The sequence below is a fragment of the Phascolarctos cinereus genome, unplaced genomic scaffold (assembly GCF_003287225.1).
Source record: "Phascolarctos cinereus isolate Bilbo 61053 unplaced genomic scaffold, phaCin_HiC Scaffold_1;HRSCAF=81, whole genome shotgun sequence".
NCBI lineage: Eukaryota > Metazoa > Chordata > Mammalia > Diprotodontia > Phascolarctidae > Phascolarctos > Phascolarctos cinereus.
Window position 1 is genome coordinate 170,668,656 of NW_027555514.1, and position 26,669 is coordinate 170,695,324.

The window sequence follows — 26,669 nt, forward strand, 5'->3', positions numbered from 1 at the left end:
TGTAATTGGGATATGTTTCACAAATTAAATAAAAAAATACAAAATAGATTTTAATTTTTGGTGTTCTAAGTCAATGTGTGGTCACAGGGATGTTTGTATCTGACTCTGTCACCACTGCTTTACTGCATTGATCAGAGTTATGAACTCTTTCTCGGCTATTTCCTGTTCATCAGGAGACCCCAGCCTGTGTCTAGTTTCCCTCCACCAATGGAATAAAGAAAGGGGTGTGTGTGTGTGTGGGTGTGTGTGTGTGTGTGTGTGAGAGAGAGAGCTTATAACCACTGTTACCTCTTTGTTTTTATTTTTATTTTGTTTTTCAGAGTTAACTGCTGGGCTTTTACCTCTGTGAGCTCTTTGGTATTTTTCAGAGTTAACAGCAGTTGCATAACCTCTGTGACTCTTTGGTCACTTTATTTTCAGGGTTTGACAATAGCTATTTATATCAGATAAATTGTTTCTTTGGTTCAGCTTACTTTAGGTTATATGGGTTCCTTCAAGCTTTCCTAAGTTTCTTTGAATTCATTGTTTCTTACGATGCAATTATATTCTAACATATTCATACACCATAATTTGCTTACCCATTGCCTAAGTGATGTTTACCTACTTTCCTTCCAGTTCTTTGCTACCATAAAATATTTTTAAATGGGACCTATCTTGGCTCATCGTTGGGTTTGTGCTTAGTAGTGGTACTACTAGGTTAAAGAGGATATACCCATTTGTGACTTTTTTAGTGTAATTCCAAATTATTTTCTAGAATGAATAGACCAATTCAAACTGCATCCCTTCCTACATTGGTCATTTTCATCCAAAAGATATTGTTGTGATGAGTTGATAGGACTTCTCACAAATCCTACTGAAGATACAACTGTCCTCACAACCTAATTGTCATTCAACTCCTCACTGTCTCTTCACCTCAATATCTGATCATCAAGACCTGTTATTTCTACCTTTGTTGTTTGTCCTTTGTTTTTGAAGAGGATCAATGACATCACGATGTGATGGGTGATGTCTTGGCTTTCCAGTGAATTGGATTTAAGTGAGGTAGAGTTGTACAAAGTTGTTAGCCTCGCTCTTTCTTCCAGAGTCATTAAAGTTCCAGGGGCAGGACAAAAGTTAAGATGATTTGCTCAAGATGCAGTGGATGACCTTGGCCTCTTTGATGTCTGACCAAGCTCTAAGCCACTTTCATGGCCATTGGAACAAGTTGTTCACATCCTCCCATTCCTTTAGGGGAAGTCTTCACATGCTTGGTGTAGACATACCCCTGACTCACCAATAGATTTAAGGCCTGTCAGTTACCCCCAACCTGGTTTAGACCATCTGCCAACATGGCTGTAAAACCAGTGTGGCCATTGCATGTGCTACAACTTCTTGGAGCCACACAAGAGCGTTAGGTTCCAGGGGGACACTAAAGGTGTATGTGCAGTGCTGAAAAGGGCTTGGCAAACCCTCACACCAGAGGTGCTAGTCTTCTCTGAGTACCCTATACTAATATATAACATATTTAGCACATTCCCTGGTTGTCTGCTCTGACACTGTAACCATCCTGGTACAGTCCCTTTGCACTTCCTGCTTGAACTATTGCAATATGTGCTGGTTGGTTTCCCTTCCTTAAGTCTCTCCCCACCCCTCAACTGTCAAAATAATTTTCCTAAAATTCAAATCTAACAATATCATTCCCCTTATTCAGTCAACTCCAGTGGTTCCCTACTGCCTCCTGGATCAAATATCTTTTTGCCTTCTAAAGCCCTTCATCACCTGGTTCCTTCCTTTCTTTTCAGTTTTCTTACACTTTACTCTCCCTTACATACCTCTTCATCACCCAAGACATTGTAACTCTCAACTTCATTCCCATGGCTATCTTCCTCCCAGGCCCCCCCCCCCCCATGCCCAGAATGCTCTTCCTTTTCATCTTCATCCTCCAAATTTCAGCTAAAAATCCTACCTTTTGTAAGAAGCCTTTCCCAGTTCTCCTTAATCTTAGTGCCTTCCCTCTGAGACCACCTCCAGTTTACCCTGTAACTGTCTTGTTTATCCAATAGTTATTTGCATGTTACTCATTATTATTACTCATTATGCTGTGAACTCCTTCATAAAAGCATAAGACCCTTCACAGAAGCCAGGGACTGGTTTTTGCCTTTTTTTTTTTTTGGTCTCCCTAGCACTTAGCACAGTACTTGGCAAATAGTAGGCACTTAATAAATGCTACTTGATTGACTTATTTCAAGCAGTGGAAAGGAGGATTAGGCTAACCCTATGAATGTATTCACCAACATGTTATGTGAAACAGCTAAATCTCAGTGGCTATTTCGTTTGGTGCTTTTTTAAATTAAAATTTGACTTTAACTCATTTTGGGGGCTTATTTTCTCAGCAGAAGCAAGTATATATCTTCAGAAATTTATTTGTATTATAATATAAGGGCATACCACCTTTAGGTTTTTATGATTTCAGTAACAAATGAGACATATAACCATATAACCAGACCAAATTATAGGGACTTGGAGTGGTAGTGTGACATTATTACAGATATCCTCCTGTTCATTTGCCAATAATGTGCTGCTTCTACCACAGCTGGTTAGAAGGTGGCCTATAAAATATATTGTGTATGTGGAAAACCTTCAATTTGTGCCTTTCTTACCGCAAGGTTTTTGGTTGGATTTAACATATATCATTTGACTTATTCTCATCCTTCCCGCTCTTTATTCTCTTTCCTTGGATTTTTTTTTTAAATACTCTACCAGTCTTCGGATTGTTTAGTCTGCAATCAGAGTTCATCTAATTCGTTCCCATGTATTTGGTAAAATTACATTAAAATATCTTAGGAAGGTAGTAGCCACCACCTGTCTGTTTTTTAAACCTCTTGTAAAAGGTTAGAACATAAGACCCTTGCCAGGAACATATGTAACTCCTGGCATTATTTCAGTGGTTCCCTGTGTGTATTAAAGTGCTCTATAAGAGCCTTTGATCCTCAACACATTAATTGAATTCTGTTATTAGCAGGTATGACAGTCTCTTTAGTTCAACTCTTGAGCCATATCCCTTTTGCTTTCTCTTTTTCAAAGATTTATCAAAGATTTATTTATTTTAAGTTTATTTTAATTTAGATTAATTTTAAATTTTTAATTAATTAATTTAAATTTTAATTGATTTTAATTAAAATAAATTTATCATTTTGTTAGTTTGCACTGAATGATAGTCTTAATCTTTGTCTTTTGGCCTTGCAGTCAACTCCTTGACAGCTTTTATCACTGCTTAAAAGGAACAGTGATGTTACAGGTGTGGTACCCACTTCCATCAGGATAATCTGGATGCATGTTTTTTTATGCTGTGCAATTCTTGATCTTATTCTTCCTTAGATTCTCCAATGAGGGCACACCAAACTTTCTGAGACCTTTCTCTAGGACTTTTTACATTTTAAGGTTACCAGTGGAGCTTTCTGGCTATTTAACCTGTTAGAGTCAATTAATTGTTGGAAGAATATTTGTAACAGTGGCCCTCAATTACCTGAAAATATAAAAGTCTTTGCTTATTTATTTATATTAGCCTTATACTTTTCTGGTGCCTTTCAGATACCATCATACCATGTTGTTTAAAAAAAAAATAGAGGTAGTCATGTGTGCTCGAATAACAATGTAACTTCTCTGCCCTCCGGCAGCTCTCTGAGAACAGGGGCAGGTTTTTTTTGTTTTTTTTTTTTGTTTGTTTTTGTCCTTTTTAATGATTGTGGGAACTGATCTATAGTTGTCAGAGGTTTTTCTGGCCAGGCAACTTCTCTTGCCAACTGCTTCCTCTTAGGTACGGCTTCTCTTTAATGTGTGATTTGCCAGGAGGTGGTGAGTTGAATTCTTAAACTGCTGTTTCTTAGAGGAGCTAGAACTATTAAACCAAAGGGCCTTCTAAGGCAGGTCCTGATGGCTACAGAGTGAATCACCACTAGCAGCTCTTTTCTGGAAATTTAAAAGGAAAGAACAGATACGAATGATTTTAGTGTCACTCTGGCTGGTATCAAATGATTATTTTTAAGTTTGTTCTCACCTTTCTGATTCTAGTATACTTTTACTTATTATATAGTTAGATGGCGTTAAGCCAAACAAAATGGGATAGAGACAGTTTCATAATTGCTTCAGGTTTATTCTGTCTTTCTATCTCAAGATCCTCTAGGCTGTGCCTCAGTAATCTATTTCCCATTCTTTTCTTCTTTATGTAATGACCCTTTTAACTTATGTAATGAGTAGAAGAGAATATTTTTTCTGATAATTATCCAAATTCCTGTCCTTGTTGGTCTCAGGGATAAATGTAAAATTCTGTATCAGTGTTCAAAAAAATCAAGTACATAAGCAGAGAGTGACAAAAACATGATTGGACACCAGTGTATTTTTTTTTAATTGACTAGAACTCAATTTGAGTGTAATGTGGCTGCTAAGAGCATTAATGCTTTCCTAGGCAGCTTATACAGGTGGGGAGTGGCAAGAGCAAGGGAGGTTTGGCCACACTGCATTTAATGCAAGTAGGGTTTATTTACTTAAAGCACTGGGTTCAGTTTTGGATAGGAGTGTTAAAGAAGAGCACTGACAAACTAGACTGTGGACAGTGGAGGTCAACCAGAATAGAGAGGAGTTTCTGGAAGCCAGGTCATATTAGGAAGGGATGAAGAACTCCTTAAATTTAGCCCTACAGGAGATCCAGAAGAAACGTTATATATACTGTCATGTGAAAGGATTGTTTTGTCTTATATCATGAAGAACAACTAGCACCGATGGGTGGAAGTCACAGGGAGGTGGATTTCACCTGAATGTAAGGAAGAACATCCTAACAATTAGAGCTGTCCAACAGGGAAATGGTTAGTTTTGGGAACTAGTGGTTCCTTGCTACCGGAAATATTCATGCACAGGTGAGATGACCCCAAATCAGGCATGTTGTAGAAGGAAGTACTCAGGCAGTAGGAAGCTGAATTAGATAATCTTTAAAGGTCCTTTAAAGCTCTAAGATTCTATGATTTTGTGATTTTAGCTTTTCCAATGTTATTTCTTCTAACTGACAATCTGTAGTTATTATATTTTTAAGGAGCCACATAAGGACTTAAGTATTACAGACAATGAAATTTATTTTCAATTTTAATAATAATGGAATAATAGATTTAGAGCTGGAAGTGAACTGAAATTCCATTTGATTGAACTAATTTTACAGGTGAGGAAACTGAGACCCAGAAAGATGAGCTGAAGATCCATATAGATATTAAGTCTCAGAGCCAGGACTTGAAATGTACCATGCATTACTAATAAATTTTGAAGCATTAAAAGTGTTATTAAAACATATTCCTCATGTAATGTAGAAAAATTCTCCATCCTGTTGTCTAAAAAAAGTTGGGCATTAGTGAATTAGAGACTTCTTTTATTTTCAGCAGCCAAAAGGAAGGGTAGGAACAGAAAGAAGAGAGAAGGTGTTGACTGGCCTCCAAGAGAACCTTGTAAAACAATGGTTATCTTGTGGTTTTCTTGGTAGTTTTTGTAAACATGTGATGACATGGAGTCTCAATGATACAGTGTTGCAAGTATGGTAGTTCTTTTGTGGCATATTACAGCTCCTCTTCTACCTGTGCCGTTGGTCAAGATCTTAATATTTGTTAATGGGGAAATTAGTGTAGAAATTGTCTGAATTAGCAACTGTTAATCCTGCATTAAGGATGTGGAACCTCACACATCATGGAACTCCTTTAACAGAATGAGTTCAGCTTAGGTGATGAAAGTGGCTTACTTTTTCCTTCAGGAAAAACTTTAACTGCTTAATGAACATGAACATCCTGCCAACAATGCATAGAGGGGATAAGCACAGAAACAGTGGTTGGGAAAACAGAGGTTTTGTGGTTCCCATAGAATGTTTGTTTTGTAGTTACTTGTACTTAATATTCTTGGCATTTAACTAGTGAATGGAGAAGGGGTCTACTAGAAGGGTAGAGTTCATACCTCTGTTAGTGCTGTTGTTTAATAATTGAAAACAAAAGGATTCTATAAATCTGAGTAAATAGGGCAATTACCTTCAGAAACAAGTTCATAAAATAAGATCCATATCTTTTTTTTCTGCTGACTGAAAAGAGTTCAAAATAGCTACTGGCAATTATTGGAAGAATATATATGTGTATGTATATGATCAAAAAGCGAAACTTATTATTAGATCTGCAAAGCTGAAGCCCTTATGTAAGGGCTATGCGTTTATCAAATAAATCTAGGCATTAAGGAGAGCCAATCTATACTATTTGGGCTCCTAGCACAGTATCTTGCAAGGCAAGATGCTTAATAAATGTTTTTTTTTAAGTTGAATTAAAAGATGCTACAATCTGATCCCAGCTAGAGATTCTGCCATAATTTGACATATAAATGTTTAACACTTCAACTTGGGTGAAATGTTAACTTGGTTCAAACCAGCATATTTTCTTCCTTTCTTTGAGCAGCACCTATGTACTTTCCATTTGGAAGTATGTGTCCATGCTCAGTAATTCTCAAATAGATTTCTGATTGCCCTACTGCCTTCACGTCACAATTCCATGATGTTCAAACCTAGTTACATTTTGTAAATTGACGGGTTATTCTTGGAAAGTGTGTTGGGTGAAGATCAATAAGATGATGACAACAATAATAGCATTTATATGATACTTTAAGGTTTGCAAAGTGCTTTACGTATGTTATCTCATTTTTGTAGGAAATGTGAAGGTTCCAGAAGGCACCATGGAATAGGAGGGAAGATGGGGATACAGGTAGTGGTTAGGGAGGAAAGTAAGGAGAGAGAGAGAGAGAGAGACAGAGAGAGACAGAGAGAGAGACAGAGAGAGAGAGAGAGAGAGAGAGAGAGAGAGAGAGAGAGAGAGAGAGAGAGAGACAGAGACAGAGACAGAGAGAGAGAGAGCGCCAGGAGAAGTTAAGGAGAAGGAGAAGTAATTCAGAATTTGCCTTCTATTGGATGAAGGAAGAAACAATTGATTGAAGCCTCTAGGGTAGAGTTTAACTAATTCTGGGTAAAATTATAGAGTGAATTGTTTAAAGGGATGATTTGGGAACTCCTAGATAGAAAATGGTGATCACTAGGAGAAAAAATCATGAGTTCATCAGGAACAGATCATGTCAGACTAGTGCCATTTCATGTTTTCACAGTGTTTTTATACCAGTAGTTCAGGAGATTGCCACAAATCTATTAATATCTGCATTGCAGCAAGGCATTTGATAAAGTCAAAGTAATGGAGAGTAATGAAGTTGCTCTCTTGTGTAATGCCAATACATCTCTTGAGTAATGGAGAGATGTGGCCTGGATGATAGTATAGTTAGATTCAGAACTGTTTGACAGGACAGAATGATAGACTGAATCTAGTAAGGTGAAATGAGTCAATTGATAACCATTTAGTAAATGCCTACTATGTACTAGGCACTACAAAAAGAGCCAAAACAGAATCCCTGTCCTCAAGGAATTTATAATCTAATGGGCAAGACAACATGCAAGCAAATATATACAAAACAAGCTAAATACAGGACAAATAAGAAATATTTAACAGAGAGAAGGCATAAAATTGAGAAAGGTTCAAAGTTTCCTATAAAAGATGAAATTTTAGTTGGGACTTAAAGGAAGCCATGAAGGTTAGTAGTTAGAGAAGAGGAGGGAGAGCATTCCAGGCATGGTGGGCAGCCAGAGAAAATGCTGGGAACTGAGAGAGAGTGACTTATTCAGTGGCCAAGAGGCCAGTGTCACTGAACCAAAGGGTAAGTGTCAAGGAGTAAAGTGTAAGAAGACTGGAAAGGTCAGAGGGTGCTATGTTATGAAGGGCTTTGAATACCTAACAGAGCATTTTGTATTTGCTCCTGGAGCCACTGGATTTTGTTGAGTAGGGGGATGACTTGATCAGACCTTTGCTTTAGGAAAATCACTTTAGTGACTGAATGGATTGGATAGTGATGGATTGGAGTGGGGAGAGACTTGGGGCAGGCAGACCCATCAACAGGCTATTGCAATAATCAGGACAAGGTGATGAAGGCCTGTACTGGAATGGTGGTAGTGTCAGGAGAGAGAAGGGGGTGAGAGACATTATAAAGGTGAAATTGACAAGACGTGGCAACAGATTGGATATAGGAGATGAAAGATAGTGAGGAATCCAGGATTGTGAGCCTGAGGGACTGAGAGGATGGTGTTGCCTTCTATAGTAATAGGGAAAGGGGGGCAAGAGGGTGGGCTTAGGAACCAATAGAGAGGAAGAGATTGAAAAAAAGTGAAAGAGTGGTGATGAGAAAGGGGGTAATCTGTTGGAGGAGATGGGATGGAATGGGATCCCTTGAACAAGCACAGGTGTTAATCTTAGTAAGGAGTTAAGGCCATTTCATCATGTGAGATAAGGGTGAAGGAGGAGAGAGTGACAGAAGACACCTGAGTGATAGGAGATGAGGAAGAGGGGAAAAGAAGGAATTCGAAGAAAATGGCTCTATTTTTTTTCTATAAAATATGGGGCAAGGTTCTTAGCTGAGAAAGTAGAGAGAGGAGCCATAGGAGGTTTGAGGAGGGATGAAAAGATTTGAAAGAGTTGCTGTGGAGAGTGAGATAGTGAGTTGATAAGGGTGGTATAGTAGGATTGCCTAACAGCAGTGAGAGCTCGCCCAGTTGAGGTGGTGTAACACAGATCTGGAGTGGACCCAGACAAAACAGTTGCAGGATTTTCTCCACCTTCATTCAGCAGCACTTGTGTAGAACCAAAGGGGACAAATGGTGGGAGTGATCAAAAGCTGACATTGGCTTTTGATATAGAGCATAATCAGCTCTATATAAGGGGGCTAAGGATTTGAAAGAGGAAGACAGAATAGAGTTGAATTGATTCACAAAGAAGGCAAGATGAGGAGAAGAGGAGAGAGAGGCTGACTCAAGTGGGATGGCCTAAGAGAGTGTTGAGAAGTCAAGGTATTGGAGGTCACTATGTGAATAGGGTTGTATAAGGAAAGATAAAGGGAGAGGTGAAAAGCCGACAGATTATGATTGGATACAAGGATTATAGAAGTCTTGAACATGGAGGTGGTACATTTGTGGGTAATGGCAAGGTCAGGGGTATTACTATTTTTGTGCCTGAAGTGGAGGAGTAGCTCATGGGAGGTGAGTAGATTGAAGAACTGAGTGATTAGAGTATTGGAAGGAGAATCAATAGATGTGTTGAAGTTCCTTAGTATGAGGGCAGGAATTGGGAAGGAGAGAAAAATTGTAAAACCAGGAATCAAACTCATTAAGGGAAGAAGGGAAAAGACCTGGGAGTCCATAGATAACAGCTACCAGAATTTTGATTAATTTAGCATGAACCTCAAAGGAAGAGAGGTTACTGGGTGATGGAAGAAGGGATAGAACCTGGAAGTGGCAATGGGGGAGCAAGGAATATTCCAACTCCACTGCCTTGACCAAGGAGAATGAGCAAAGGTGCAGCTAGTACTGGAAAGAGTAACCAGGGAGGCTTTGTCACCAGGGAGAAGCAGTTACAGTAAGAGCTAGTAGATGGAAGGAATGGGAGAGGAATAGATTTAAAATGAAGAGAAGTTTGTTGTCTATGGAACGGGTATACCAGTAGGCACAAGTGGAAGGGCTGGGTAAAATTAGGATTAAACTTTAGTGGGGGACGATTAGGGAATTGGGAATGATGAGGACTTGGGTGGTGGATTTGTGGAATGGCATTTGATGATGATTTACAGGACTTCAGAGTTATTGGGGTATGACAGGCATGACCAGGTGTTCATCATTGAATGACAGGGCTGGGGAGACATGGCACCCATAAAGGATAGGTGCAGCAGGAGATGGCAGACGCTTTGTGCTGGCTACTTTGGGTAGATGAAAGATACCTAGCTTGGCCCCTCACAGCATTTCCTCAGCGGACACCCTGCAGGAGATGGAAGACTCAGGGTGCTAGTGCACTCAGATCTGAGGTCTTGTTACCTGAGAAGTGGCACCACACCTAGCTCCTGGTTCCTAAAAGTCCTTTTCTCCCTTCATAGAAGCCTCATGAGTGCCTCCTTAGCTTAGGTGTAGCTCTCTGCTGGGCTTTCAGAATCAGTGCTTTTGTAGAGTCCTGAAGCTGCTTCTCCTCACTTGTCTCTAGTCTGTCCTTGTCTTGTCTCTGGGTTCCCAATATTAATGTTAAGTGGAAAGTAATAATTTTGAGTTCCAAAAGTTAACTGTGCAAGGACAAGATGGGATAGTCATATCTGGTTATCTCATGTGAATTCCTCCCCTCCCCCCTTCTTCTTTTTAAGCAGACTGTAAACTCCATGTGAGTCAACACAGTGACATAACAGATAAGCTAAAATGATCATTGGGTAAATTAAAAGGTCACCACCACCATCAAACCAATGTTTGTTGTTCATGAGCCCTGCTGTATTCTAACTTAGACTATGTATGGCTTGTTGTGTTCCATTTTGGATGTCACATTTTAGAAAGGATGTTTGCAGACTGGAATGTGTCCAGAGAATGGTGACCTGTAATTGATGAATTGACTCAACCATATGAAGATAACTGGGATATTTAACATGGAGAAGAAAAAAGTTAGTGATAAAAAGGCTGTATTCAAATATTTGAAGGGATTTCACATAGGAGGATTAGATTAGTTTTGCTTGGCCTTGTGGTGGGTGCTGAGGAGAGGATGCACAATTAGGTCCCAGTAACTAGAGGTTTTCAACTGGATGCTAAGTGACCTCTGAGATTCTTTCTCACGAGGAACTTCTCTGATTTTGAGTTTGAGTCATTGATATTTTCTTGTGAATTAGTTCCATTAGCTGCTTCTCTTTTTGAACTTAGCTAACTAAAGTCAGGAATGGGTAGGAGCTTCATTTGGCCTTGGAAGAAAGTAAGAAAATTTGGATCATGAAGCACTGTCCTAGCAGACCTTAGTACTCCAGTGGGAAGTAGGGTACTATAAGGGCACTTTAATCCCTGGGTACTTTCTCACTGGCTACCTTGCCATCTGGAACAGAGCTCACACCCCAAAGGACTTAGCTCTTTTCTCTCTGGAACTTTAACCCTTTTAGGTCTGAGATCCTGAAGTCATGATTGGAGAGTGCCTCACATGTGGCTACTATCTCAGGCCAGGCACTCCAGCTCCCTTGCCACCTTGTACCTGCCTTGCCACTCTTCTGACACTTCCTACCGCTTTCCAGGTCAATAAATAATCAAATCAGAACCAGGCTAGTAGTAGTAGTACTATATAGTTTAATCACATTATGTGGGCTACCTGAGAACCCTACACATAATTTATATTATTATTTCTAGGAGAATATGCATTCTCAGGTCCCATTTATGGTCCTGGGGCAGCATTATTTAGTTATTGGCTTGAACAAGGAAATCTCTTTGGTAAAAGTGGGTTAGTCCTTATAGGTTCATAAAATGTAGAGCTGGAACTTCTCTGATTTTGAGTATGACAGTCATTCACACCTGGAAGGGGCCTTAAAGATCATCTAATTTAAGGAACCTGAGTCACACAAAGGTGGTACAACTTTCCCAGGGTCTCACAGATAACAATTTTCAGTGGAACCAACCAGAGCAGGTGGTCAGGAGTGAATAATGTACTATAGGGTAGGGCCTGAGACCATAGTTTATTAAGATTTTCTATGACATAGATGCCTTGGGAATAGGAGGATTAACTATCATTTACATGACAGCAGAAAGGTCAAGGGACATGAAGACAGAGAAAACACCATTTGACTTGATAATTATGACCATCAAGAAACCAGATCAGTAGAATGATATGGACATAAGTTAGAATATAAGAGCTGAGGATGAGCAGTAGTTGAGAAGAGATGCTACAGATTTGGCAGTGAAAGAAAGAAGAAGGAGATGGAATAGTATGTAGCTCAAAGGTGTTGAAGAATCAAATAAAGGTTGTAATTTAGGAGAGTGGATACTTAAACGTGTCTGTAGGCAGATGAGAAGGAGCTTAAATGCAAGGAGCTGAAAATGCAAGAGAGAAGGAATGATGGATGGATGAGGTAGAAATCAGTAGTACAGATAGAAAGCTAGACTTGGAAATGATGGACACATTTCTCTTGAGATGGGAAAGAAATAGAAGATAGATGAATATACAGAGAAGTTCTGAAGTAGAGAACAGGAAAGTTAAGAGAATTTAATCTCAATCTGCTTGAAATATGAAGATGGTGGAGGTGTAGTTGAGGGGTTAGGTTTGGGCAAGTACACAATAGGGAGGGAGTTATTATGAGATGAACTGCTGAGTAACACCTGAGGTTAGATGAAATGAATTTAACGTGGAACACATGAGCAAAAACTTCATGCCTTTCTTTTCTTTAGGCAATTGGGGTTAAGTGACTTGCCTAGAGTCACATAGCTGTCAAGTGTCTGAGGCTGGATTTGAACTCAGGTCCTCCTGACTCCAGGCCAGAGCTCTATCTACTGTGCCACCTAGCTGCCCTCATCCCTTTCTGTAACAATGTTTAGCAGTCCTAGAGTGGTAGCTGAGAAAGCTCTACATGGTGCATAGCTAAAAATTTATTTTTATTTTTTTGTCCAAGACCTTTGATTTTTTGGGTGTAGGGAACACCTGGATAGGAAATTCCCTCTGCTAATTCAGATCAATGTTCCTGACAGCTCTCTAAGGTGATTATAAATAAATTAAAGAGCAGTTGCTGTTTTCCTTACCAGAAAATCTTTTTTTCTTTAAGCCAAATATCACTAGATCTTTCAGCTCATTCTTGCATGGAATTATTTTTAGTCTTCTCATCAAAAAAATGTGGTGCAAAAACATAGAAAAAATATAATTGACTAGCTTTTTTTTGCAAGTTTGTACCACTTTCTTGCTATATTTCTCCCATTCTATACTTGTGTAATTACTTTTTAAAAAAAATCTCTCAGACTTTACGTTTATTCTCATGAAAATTCAACTTCAGCTTCAATATATCTGTGAAGATGTTTGTGGATTTCAGTTTCATCATAAGAATCACTAGCTATCCCTTTAAATTTTATTTTAACCACACATTCAGTAGGTATGCTATCTATTTCTTCATTCAACTCATGATGAAAATATTGCACAGAACTAGGTCAAGGTCAGAGCTCTGGGACACTCCTCTTGAGTCTTTTCAGCTTGACGTTGACCCATGAACTCAGTCGTGCAGATAACCAAAGACTTCAGTATCCATATATCTTTATTCTTATAGAGGCCATATCTCTTCATCACACCTTCTAAGAAATGGTAAAGGATTTTGTCAGATGTCTTGCTGAAATCCAGTATGACATGTCTTTTAGCATATCCTTCTCAAAAAAAAAACATGGGAAGGGAAGTTACTCTGGCATGAGTTACTCTTTGTTTTTAAAATCTCATTTTCAGACACAAATTCCTTTTTTTCTTTTTTTTTGGTGAGGCAGTTGGGGTTAGGTGACTTGCCCAGAGTCACACAGCTAGGGAGTGCTATGTGTCTGAGGCCAGATTTGAACTCAGGTCCTCCTGACTTCAGGGCTGGTACTCTATACATTGCACCGCCTAGCTGCCCCCACAAATGCCTTTAAAAATTTTTTTCTCTTTTCTGTTTATATATCACCTTCGCTTACAAACACATTCCTTTCCCATTACTTCCCAATAAGTGATCCCTCATAGCAAGAAAGGTAAAACCCCACACACTTAAGCATAACTAGCCATCACATCAACTGAATGTGAAGTCAGGGTTGGTCATTATAAATATCTAGTGGTGGTTTCATTTTTTTCCTCATTTGCATTGTTGCAGTCATCATGTCTACATTTTTTACTAGTTCTATTCATTTCTCTTTGTGTTACTTCCTATGTCTTCTCATGCTTTTCTGAATTCTTCATAGGTATCATTCCTTATGGCGCAGTCATATTCTTTAACAGTGAAATTATTATTAATATTGTACCAGAGGTATAATAAGGGTTGGTGGACACTGGCCTTTTCCTAGAGTGAGTTTTGGTACAAGAGTGGGAAATTTCCTCTGAGGTTGTGTATTGAAAGGGTATTTGACAGCAATTATAATCCTCTAAGGAAAAAAAGGAGGCGGAGGCTTTTTTGGTGGAAAGGGGGTACATAATCTAGTGATGGGTGGTGAATCTCTAGCTAGAGATGCAGATTGTCTGGAACAGTTTCCTTCATATTTTTTATGGTAAGTACTTAAGGAATACATCTGAAAGAATATTAGAGCAGTATATTGAATTACTCAGGGGGTTCCCAATACGTTTTTCAAAATACACTGAAAAGGGTTTGTGAAACCAAAAATGCTGGGAACTACAGCATTATACCATGCTGCCTGAGATATACATTGTTATGCTGTATTACAATAATTAATTTAAATTAGTGTGAGTATAAGGGATGGTTGACAAGGGGAGTCCTCTTGATAAGCTCTCTGATTAAACTGATGTGCTTAGGACAGTGCCAGAGCACACAAAATAAGGGCTTAATAAATGTTCTTTTGATTGACTGGCTGATTTATAAGGTGTGAGACTCCCTTTTGAGAGGAAAGAAGGTGCATTCTTTTCTTGCCTTTTCCTTCCTCAGACAGAACAGAGAACAGCAGAACAGAAATGTGTTGGGTAGTGGTAGAGGGTAACCTATCCATGTAATCTTCTCTCCCCAGGAACTGGTAATGGGTGTCTTGGGGCAGAAGTTCATGGAAGCTAAATGTGCTTGCTCACAACTCCTTGAGCACATTTTAGAGACTGGAAATTTGAAAGTTGACCTTCCTAGACCAAAACATGGCACCAGAGAAGACAATTATAGAGCTCATGCAGAAGCATATCGCAGAAGCAGACATGTGCAGACTTGGCCCAAAAGAAGAGTTCATGGACAGTGTTCTTGTACGCCAACTTCCTGTATACAGAAAGAAGTCTTTTAATTCCCTAGGCAGCATGATACTGTCATCTAGCCTTATAGTCAGAGAATTGAGATTTCCGGGGCAATGCCAGCCTTGGGAGCTGCTTTGATTATCTATAAAAATGAACTGTGGGTAGCCTTAAGTTCAAGAGTCTGGAATTCTGGCTTTTTTAGAAAGAAGGAAGGTTCTTGAACATTTTGCTTCTTGGAGAAGGGAGAAGATTGCCAGCTTTGCTCCTCTGACTTGGAGAAGTTCAGTGGAAGGAGACCAGAGACTTGGGGTTGAAATGGACCTGGACCTTGCCATCCGATTGATAGTATAGTTAGTAATTTGGGCAAAAGAAAGAGTGTTGCTTTTTGAGAAGCCTCTTTCTGAGAGGAGCTTATGGGCTATTGAAATGCTTTATATGTTTTCTTTGTCAGTTTATGGACTCCCATGAGTCCTCTGCATTTCCTTATTATCTGTGCAGGGAAATAAAGGCCATCCTTTAGCAATTACTCATATTGTAACCTTGAGTGCTTGTGCTGGAGCTGGGGACCTATTTTATGTATTTATTTATGTATTTCCATACTTTTAAAAATGTATTTCCATACATATTTTATGTATTTATGTATTTCTATATATATGTATGGAAAGCTAGACATGAGCTGTATTTGGTAATTAACTGTAATAAGCTCCAAGTGAAGGTGTGATAAGCCAAAGAGAGTCAGGCACCAGGCTTTGATCTAGTTCATGTGAGCCAGAGTATTGATTGGGAGAGTTCTAGGCTACTGCTCACAAAAAGCTTTTCTTTTTCCAAGACAAGGTCAAAAACAAAACAAAAAATATATCCTTAAAAAGTAGTTCAAAGGGGCAGCTAGGTGGTGCAGTGGATAGAGCACTGGCCCTGGACTCAGGAGGACCTGAGTTCAAATATGGCCTCAGACACATAATAGTAGCTGTTTGACTCTGGGCAAGCCACTTAACCCCAAATGCCTCACCAAAAAAAAAAAAACAAAAAAAAGAAAAAAAAAGGTGGTTCAAGTGTGTGAGAAGACATTAGGATTTAGTATCAACTTGTAGTGCTTAATGGTTGAAAATAAATTTCATTCCAAATGAAAATATTCAGATATTAAAATGGAGATATGACTTAATAGTTGTGTATTTCTGTGTTTTATGTCTTCTCATTTTTCTTCTTTCTTCTAATTTTATGTTATTTTGACCTTTTGCTCTAAGGAGTCAATAGTCTGTTCCCACAGATACAGTTCCTATACCAGTAACCAGTCATTTCCTGTCTCTTAAGATAGTCAGTTTCACTTTTTGTCATGTTATTCTCACTGTGGTCTGTTTCTTTCAACTTTTACTTGAAGAAAAGGTTTATGATATATAAGAATTCCATTTCTGAGTCAACTACAAATCTTGTTCTCAGTCCTGAATCATATTTCTCTACATACTTTTTGCTGCCCGGTCAGTATTAATACCCAGCCTTCTTTCCTCCTTCTTCTCTTTTCCCCTTCCCCTCCCCACCCCGAACTGAAATCACTATCAATGTATATGTTGACTTGGTTTAGAGCATCTTATCAAGGTCATTGCATGTCTTTATCTTGTTGGGGTGGTGGTGATGGTGGTAAAAGAATCACAGATTGAGAGTTAGAAGGAAATTTAGAGATACTTTATTTTTCCTATGAGGGATTCAACACCCAGAGGATTTAAGTGATTTATCCAAGGTCACACAGCTAGGAAGTGGCAAGATCAGGATTCAAGCCAATGTTTTCTGATTCCAAATCCAGTGATTCTAAATCTCTCCACTCTACCATTCTGTCTTTATTATCTGCAATGGATGTTGACCCTTAAAGTTTGATTATTTTGAGGATAATCCTTTTGCTTATCCTAATCATGGGTTAGAGATTAGATGACCAAGTATCCCAGGAAGTGGTTTCTTTTTATCTTTGGGCATACTATGAAACCAACTGTGTTGCTTTCCTTCTTAGCACCTCCAAGGAAAAGCTTCGACCCACGCATTCCTTTACCTTACAACTTCCTCTGGTTCATTTCTTTGAACAATATGTCATTTGTCATTGGACAAAGAACTCACATTTAAAGTACTGTTAGTTTTTATAGATAGTCTAAAAGCTAGCATCCTTTGTCACCCCATCATAGTCATTATAGGAGCAGAGGAATGACTCTCAAGACAGACTGAGGCCCATTAAAATTTTTTTAAAAAATTGTTTCATAGATTGCTATGACCATAGGATCCATCTCTTTGTGGCCAGACTATTGGTGAGGCATCTTTTTTTTTTTAATACCAAGAATAGATTTGGTATGTTCAATTCATTAAATTTGATAATCCTTAGATTAGATTTTGGTTAGAATTTATGGGCAGAAGGCTTTTCAATAAAAAGGTGCATTTTTAGAGTTGACTTCTTGTATATCATAAATTTGTCATATGTTAACACATTTAAAATCATATCATAAGATTTTGAATTTGTCATGATTGTAATTTAGAGAAAATTTGTTTTATGGCACCTATGTCTTCAAGTGTGGGAGAAAAGGAAGTGGTGAATTTGTTGTCTTGCTTTTTGGCATTCCCTTGACAGTTAAAGAAATTAAGAGTAATTAGAAGGCAGATGGATAGAGAGTGGTTTGTTTTTAATTGGACATCTGGGTAAAATAGCAGAGCAACATATTATTTTGTGTCCAAGTTATATTACTAATGTACTATTTGAAAAAGAACCATTCTATACCTGATCTGCATCACACAAAAAATAGTACAGTGAAATATGATGGTCTCAAAGGAATACTATTTTTTAAATACTTATCTTAATATTGTCAAAGATTCTTTAGCAATATGTCCAAAATAAATTTTCACTATTTCAATTAAATTCTTTACAACATGCTAGTATACTTTTTTGTAGATTATAAATGATTGTATCTGGAAACTGAACTTTGCATCTTCATTGCATACATTTTCATGTGAGTGATTTGGAAATTATTTGCTTTGAGCATGTGTTTGGTTTATAAATATTAGAGTTCATACATCATTCCTAAGCCAGTTGCCTGAAGGGCTTCAGAAGTTTTGGATAAGAAGCAATCTATGATTGTTGTGGTTTTTTAATTTCCACCATAAAACAAAAGGATCCAAGAAGAACTTTGCCTATCTTACAAATTCTATTTGTATCGTTTGTCTTCTACTTTGGAAAAATATAGGATAAGGTCTTAAATGTTCCCTTAAATACTTATGCAACGTTATCAACATCAGTTTTTGATAAGAGATGTTTATTTGAGATAGCTAGGAACACGGCAGTTTGGTTTTGGAGTAAGAATCCCACTGAAGTACTTTCACTTGGGGAAGTTGGAGGCGACATAATTGATCTTGAATGACAGAATGACCCAAACATATGGTTGGCTGCTCCTGTACTTCCTTGCCTACATAATGCCAGTTATTTTCAGATGTAAATTTTAACAATTTCATTTAGTTTGATGGCTAAAAACTGGAAAATACAAATCATGTTATCTTAAGAAGTTAATATGCCCACTAGGGATCTTGAAAATTTCAGTGATGCAGGATTTTTTTTTTTAATCTCTGATTTGCTGAGTGGTCACATAGAAATCATTTAACTTTCCTGTGTTTTGGTTTTATCAGCTGTGGTGCTCTGAATAACACAGTTTCCTTTGCATGCATTTGAAGGGATTTTATGAGAGAAAATCAAGATCATATTTATAGTGTCTTGAAGAAAGCATATTATGTACAAGCAAAATATTATTTATGCTGTACTGTAATAGTAGTAAGATTCTAAGCTCAAGTAGTATCATTCCTAATTGAAGTAATGTCTAAATCTGAAAGTTATGATGTTGAGCTTTACTTTCACATATTAGATGAAGAAGAGTGATTAATATCCATTGCATGAAGTTTCTTTTTATTGGGCTTAAAAAAGTGCTGTTTTCATTATTCATCTTTTAACTCCTAGAATTTTGCTTATGGTGCTATATGCAATTATTTCAGGGCTCCTGCTGAAATAGAAAATATGTTTTCTGAAACATTAGTTTTCACAAAGAAAAGCTTAGAAGAGTCTTGGGAAAAATAATATATTTATTTCTTAATTGTGACTAGTATCCATAGTACTGAGCAAACAACTATATTATTTTGTGCATGTAGAGAAAAAAAAATCCTAGAGGGCTTCAGTTATAGGCCTTATTATGACTCTTTCCTATGAAGACATGATTTTATGCATTTTTTTAACTATTCTGACAAGTTTGGTCAGTGTTTAGAACCTGGAATTTCACTTACATTTATGTACAGAATTGTCTTTAAGCAGCTTCAAAGATTTAAGATGTGAATTCCATTTCGTAACTGTTAAGATAAATAAATAATTTATAGTTAAGTTCTAATAGTGAAGCATTATAGTATTTGGAAGGAACACTGAATTTGGATTTAGATGTAGGTTCAAATTTTACCTTAATAACTTACAAGCTATGCCTTTTAACCTTTCAGGACCTCAATTTCCTCATCTGTAAAATGAAAATATTGGATAAAATGACCTCCAAATTCCCTTTTAGCTCTTGAGCCAATGATCTTATGGGGAGAAAGAAAGGAAGCATGATGAATGAATGTATGAATAAAAAAGCATTTATTAAATGCCTACTATGTGTCAGGCACTGTGCTAAGTGCCAGGAATATGAATGCAATCAAACAGGACTGTCCCTGCGCTCAGGGAGCTCACGTTCTAATAGGAGAAGACAACACGTATGGAGTAGTAGTGGTCAGTGAAGTCAGAGGGAAGGATGATTGGAGTCATATCGTAGGACAAATGAGTGACCTTTCCAGGCATGGTAGTGTTGGTTTGATTACTTTTCTCAGAGTTAGTGTTGATGGAGGGGGTAGTGGGAAGAATGAATGACATTGCATGGAGGAGTGTATGCTGGGGACTGGATCTGGGCAAGATAAAGTGAATGCTCAGTAATCATAGCCCAATGGCCCAGGGGTGGGAATCTGAATTCTGAATCGAAAATGGAAGCTGGAGAGGCAAAGATGAGCCTAGGAAACTCAAAATCTTGTGGAAGTAAATGTTGAAAACTAAAAATAAATAAATTTATATTTAAAAAATTTAAAAAACCCATATTTACAAAAAAAAAGACTATTAAAATATAATCAAATAAATAAAAAAGATGAGCCTAGGAGAGGCTTCTTCATAATTTAGTTAGGTTTTTTTTTCTTTTGGTCTGCTTATCTTTCTGCTGCTATTGCTTTTTTCTTTTCTCTTCTTTTCTTTTTCTTTCTTTCTTTCTTTCTTTCTTTCTTTCTTTCTTTCTTTCTTTCTTTCTTTCTTTCTTTCTTTCTTTCTTTCTTTCTTTCTTTCTTTCTTTCTTTCTTTCTTTCTTTCTTTCTTCTGACAATCAGTATTAAGTGACTAATAGTTTTTTGGTTGCATGGGTTTGACTTCTTTCAAGCCCTGGGATTCAAGGCCCTCTTTGCTCTGATTCCAGCCAACCTTTCCGACTTTATCACTCATTGTTCAATTTCCTCCTTCCTTCCTTCCTTCTTTCCTTCCTTCCTTTTTGAGTCTTCTTCAAGTACAAAATGACTAATATGGAAATGTTTTACATGGTTACACATATCTAAACTACATTGGATTGCTTAACATCTGGGGTGGAGGGGAGGGAAAGACGGATAGAATTTGGAACTCAAAATTAAAAAAAATTTAAAATTGTTTTAACATGTAATTGGGGAAAAATAAAATTATTATGTAAAAAAAGATTAAAGTTTTCAGGACAGTTGATGAGCATCTCTAGGAGTTTCCTTATTAAGAGTTTCCTATATCAAAGAAATTGCATGTCAAGACAAAAGCAAAATCTGGTCTTGTAACTGGCAACTGTGAGGACATGGATAATGAGCATCCTCTGTGCCAGTATTATTTCCAGTTTACAAAGGAATCTGAAGTGTAGAAATTAAGTGAAAATATTTAGCATCACGTAGCCTACAGGCATAGAAGCAAGGAGGCAATCCCAAGTGTTTTTACTCCGTGGGGTTTCTTTTGGTAATAGGTGAGACCAAAGGACTCAACCCATCATGCATTATTTGCAGTGCCTTTAAGGAGAGGTCAGAGAATTGACTAGGGAGAAAATTGGTGTTACTTATGAAGCTGTGCCTGCCCATACATTAAAGGGTGCAGATTCCTGATCAGAGGCTAATAAACTTATGAGGCAAAAATTCTCATGTGTTATATTTTGTACAGAAGATATATATGTTATATGTAAATTTATATACACATATATACATGTGGGTAGGTATGTGTACATACATATATATATATATACATATGTGTATGTAACATTATCTGTTATGTGTGTTACGCATATGTGTGACCATTTCATTTTGTCTTTTCTCTGACCTGCCCTTAATATGTAGCTCACTCCCTGATATTGTTTTTGCTTACACATAGTTAAATGTTCTAGTGTCATCATTTATAGTTAGCCAACAATCGAAAACCTTTGGCCACTCACTGCTTAACAGGTGATTTTTCACTGGTTATTTCCACTGCCATGGTTTTCATTATGTTGGGACTGGTGAGGGGGGTAATACTCATACACACGTAATGTGCAATGATGCACACATGGCATGTTGGTCCTTTGTTGCCTGGCTTCGCAATCATCATCCTGGAAATAGGAAGCTGATGAGCTGTCTGTGAAGATCGTTGTAAGGACACACATACAGAGAGAGTTCTAGAGTCTACAAAGCACTTTATTCATGGCACTCCTGTGAGGTGTGTAGTGCATCATCATTATCATTATCATTATTATTAATTATCATCTTTATTTTGTAGGTGAGGAAACAGATTCCAGTGGGTAAATGACTTGCCCAAGGACGCACAGATAGTAGGTGACTAGTCTGGGATTTGAGTCTAAGTGGATCTTGACTATTTAGATAAGGGCTTTTTCCATTACTCCATGTTTCCTCTCAGTGTCTTCTACCCCCTTTTTCTCTTTTCTCCTACTTCATTTAAGCAACGGCAATGAGAATTTTTGAAGGAGGAGGAAAAGAATAATGGATGAATTTGAGAGAGAGAGAGAGAGAGAGAGAGAGAGAGAGAGAGAGAGAGAGTATGTGAGTATGTAGGGGGTGATAATACCAAAAAGGACTTATGAAGATAGTAAGTATATGCTTTGCAATACCATTGTGTGTCGTGTTTTCTTGACATCTCTTGATCAGGTTTTGCTGTTCTCATTGAATGAAGAGAACAATTTCCCTTTGTCTTATAGCTCTGTTACTTAGGTTTATACTTTTGGTTGCTGAGTTTCAGGGTGAACTTGGAATTATACTTGATTATACTTTCTCTTGGCCCAATGTGACTTCCTGTTTTATAGAAAATAACTTCTAAGAACTCTTAAAGGAATTTCTTGCGTGTCTGGCAGCTCTTACAAAACCACATTTTAGTAAACCAATGGGAATGCATCAGACCTGTAACTAAGTATGTCTAAAAACCAAGGAAGAACCATAGTGCCGGACTAAATAAGCATTTATTTTTGAGGAGCTTAGATCATGTAGATGTGGTGACACTTAGGAAATGTCTGCCCAAGGTGACCAAATCAGTCTAAAGCCACTATTTTCACTCAATTTTACTCCCTCAATTCACTCAATTACACTTGTTTTCAAAGGGCTATTCTAGTATAAATTTACTAGTTTTTAAAGTTAGTTTAATAATACTATATATAAATTTAAATAAATTTACTAAGTTTACTTGATGACACAGATTGATATTTCTGGTTTCCAAATTCTGTTTCAAAGCAAAAGTTTCAATTTGGATATATCTCTGGTATTATCACTCTCTTTACACCTCTGCCTCTTGCAATCACCTGGTTTCCTTCAAAGCTCAGCTCAAGGGCTTACTTGTACATGAGGCTTCTCGCAATGCCTGCAGCTGCTAATTCCTTCTCAGTAAATATTTTGTGGGGCAACTAGGTGACACAGAGGCAGCTAGATGACACGGTAGACAGAGCGCCAGCCTGGAGTCAGGAAAATTCATCTTCCTGAGTTCAGATCTGGCCTCAGACACTTACTAGCTGTATGACCCAACTCTGTTTGCCTCAGTTTCCTCATCTGTAAAATGAGGGATTTAGACTAGATAGCATCTGAATTCCCTTTCAGCTCTAAATCTATAATTCTACGTGCATGTTGTTTCCCCTGAAGTGCTAGCCTTTATTTATTGTAGGCCTAGTAGATGACTGTATTAAAGGGCATGTATAGTTTAGTAACTTTTGGGGCTTAGTTTCAAATTCCTTCCAGGGATAGCTGGCCCAATTCACAGCTTCACTGTCAGTGCCTTAATAGGCCTATTTCCCTGCAGCCCCTACAGAATTTGTCATTTTCCTTTTAACCTCAATGTATTTCTAGTTCGTATCCACAACATACTAATAGTGCAAATATGCTTCTCTCGGTAGGCTAGTGGATGACAGATGTGTGGTGCATCCAGAAGCAGGTGACCTTGCCAACCCTCCCAAGAAATTCAGAGGTAAGTAGTAGACTAATGTTGTGTTTATATAGACTGACCTGAAACTAGTTGTTTCATTGTGTTAACGTTTTAGAACTTCTTCTTCCTTATGCCTCAAAATCTATAAAATATGTAGAATGGTCAAAATACCCCTATGTGTATACTGAAAGATTCTTGGATATATAATATGTAGGAATTGATAACTAAAATAAATTAAAGCATTTTTAAAAAGTTTTATTTTTAAAAAATATGCACTCTCCTCGACCCAGTTTTTTTGGGGGTGGATTGGATTTGTGATTTCATTGGTATAGGGAATGCACAGAGAAAATGATGTCTTCTGCTGCAAATCAGAAACTGTTCTGTGCCTTTTCTGGTTGTATTTAGTTGGTTGGAACACTGAGAGACGATTCCAGTGACTAAATCCATGGTTCTTTCCACTATTCCATACTGCCTTTAGTTTGTGCAGAACAAATTTGGAAACATTTTGTTCTGGTGTGAGAAAAGATGGCATAGGTGACAGAGGGCTGGCCTTTGAGGCAAGATTTGGGTTCAAGTCTTGCCTCTGACATGTGCTAGCTGTGATTCTGGATTAGGCTTAGCCTGTCTTAGCCTCATTTTCATCTTTTGTGAAGTAGCCAATACTCATGCTTCTAGAGTTGATGAAGAAAGTTCTTTGTAAACTTTAAAGTGCTTTGTATTAATATGGCCTCATTTATGAAAATGTAAAAATTCACCCTACTTCTTAATTATCTCTGACATTTCTCCCTTTACTATCTCTCCTTCATTGTAAGTTCTTGTTTTTTCTCTGAATTTTATTTCCATTCAAAATTAACATCCTTTTTTTCCCCTTAGGATTTCTTTTGACTTTGACTTTTTTTTTCCCAGACCTTCCGTTTTTGCTCTCTTGACCTATATCTTCACTTCCAGTTTCTTCTAAAAATCCAAATACAATAGGCTGGAAATGATACCTTTTCATACATTTTCTGCTTAATAAATTACAATATGAGTGGGAGAAAACCTCAGCCCTAGAATATTTTTTTGGGAAAAATATCCTCAGCTAACAAGAGAAAAATCTTATTTGCCTAAATCCCAGCAGAAGAGATTTTTGGTGTCTTCTCAGCCATCACAGATGAAACACTGAAATAGATTCTCAAATGATGTTGGGGCGTTTTCTTCCTAATAGATCTTTGAGAAAAACCTGATGGTTCAGATTGGGAATTTCAGACCTTTGTCCAACCTAGCTTGCAGTCCCTCAACTCATATTGTCCAGCCTTCCACTTATTCTTTGGAATATATGAAGAAAGAAAAAAATTAAATAGTATTTAGGCCAAGATAGGTACTTCATATTAAATATATATATTTGAATTTGAAATTACTGGTACAAGTGCTATTGAAATATCTGATTTGATCCTTGCAACAACTCTGATGCAGGTGCTATTATTATCCCCATTTTATAGCTGAAGCAACTGAGGCAGAAAGAGGTTAAATGACTTGCACAGGGTCACACAGCTAATAAGTGTCTGGGGCTGGATTTGAACTCATGTCTTTGTGACTCCGGCATTAGTGCTGTATGTATGGCACTACCTAGTTCATAACTGTTCTCCCTCACATCAACTTTAAAAACTTCATGCTAAATTTTTTCAGTATTTGGTGTAAATTTTTGTTGATGAAATCTGAAACTCTTCCAGACTAGATGGTTACAGCTTTAAATATTGAAAAGTAAAGGGAAGATCTTTGAAAACATTTTAGATTCTTAGTCATTTTGCTTAAAGTTGCCTAAAAATAGAGTTTTGAAATTAGACTGACTGGAAAAAGATTTCTTATGAGACTTTTAGAGAAAACATTCTTAGCTGAAAAAAAAAGATTTATGGTATAAAAGCCAAAATAAAGCAACAAACCCCAAACCTGTGGTACTTTTCACGTACAACTGTATTATTATTATTATTATTATTACTATTATTATTATTATTTTTTTTTGACTACGCAATGAGGTTAAGTGCCTTGCCCAGGATCACACAGCTAGTAAGTGTTAAATGTCTGAGGCAGGATTGGAACTCAGGTCCTCCTGAATCCAGGGCTGGTGCTCTGTCCACTGTGCCACCTAGCTGCCCCTGTAGTGGTATTATTAATAATATTAAAGTATCAATGAGGAAGAACAATTTATAGAAAATATGGCGATAGAGTCAATTAAGTCAAATTATCCTAATGGTATACAAGAATGAAACTAGAAGGGCAATGAAAAAAATGTGGGAAAGATCTGCAAAGATTTCTGTAACAAATTATTTTCCTCATGAATAACAATGGAGCTGCCATATTTAGACCCCAACATCACAGTATCTGATGTGCTTGCATGAGGAAGTAGAAATGTATTTAAAAACAAACAAACAAACAAAGCTAGAGTATACACAGAGGACGTTAATGTAGGTGATGCAATTTTGAGCATTCCAGCCTTGATTCTCCAGGTATTTGAAAGAAGAGATGATAACAAAAGCATGAAAAAAACCATGAGTGTTATTATTATCAAGGAAAAACATTTTTAGGAAAATATCTATAACTACTGATGCATTTATCTACTTGTCCATCTCTATGAAGTCTTTGAGATGTACTTTGAGGCATTCTTGATCAAATTTTTGGGAAGGGATGAGGCAGGCTTTTGAAAATTCTGTTTTCTAGCATATTACATCTTTACATCACACAGTTATAGATAGAATACAGACAGGTAGAGAGCATATAAGATCGCATTTTTAAAAAGGATTTGCTTTGGTAGAGCAAAACACCACCTTAAAAGCTCTCCTTGTGGATAGCCCTGGAGTCAGGAGGACCTGAGTTCAAATCCTGCCTCAAACACTTAACACTTACTAGCTGTGTGACCGTGGGCAAGTCACTTAACAACATTGCCTAGCCAAAAAACAAAAAAAAGAAAAAGAAAAAGAAAAAAAAGCTCTCCTCTAAAAATAATGGTCCATGCATATTTTTAAATCATACAAAATCCTCTTTTTAAAAATTTTGACATTTGGCTATCTGATACATCAAATGTGTATATGTGTTTGCATATGAGCATGTGTATGTTTATGTGTATGTGTGTGTTTATTTTTAAATAATTCCCAAATTACTGGTGATGCAGTAGATAGGGCACTGGGCCTAGAATCAGGAAGAACTGAATTCAGATGTGGCCTCAGACACTAGCTGTGACTCTAGACAAATCACTCAGCCTATGTTTGTCTCAGTTGCCTCAGCTGTAAAATGGGGATAATAAGAACACCTACTTTAAAGGGCTATTGTAAGGATCAAATGAGATAATATTTGTAAAAATTGTATAACCCAATGCCTGGCACATAGTAAATGCTATATAAATGCTTATTCCTTTCTCTTTC

The 26,669-nt window shown here is 37.4% G+C and overlaps 1 protein-coding gene across 1 annotated transcript in view; it reads left to right on the top strand.

Annotated features, from left to right (window-relative positions):
* The window catches only part of ITPR2 (inositol 1,4,5-trisphosphate receptor type 2), a 509,346-nt gene that overhangs the window by 60,646 nt on the left and 422,031 nt on the right, over positions 1 to 26,669 (top strand). The window contains exon 2 of the mRNA XM_020965011.2: positions 23,246 to 23,316. Coding sequence (XP_020820670.1) covers positions 23,246 to 23,316 — 71 coding nt within the window. The remainder of the gene's footprint in view (positions 1 to 23,245; positions 23,317 to 26,669) is intronic.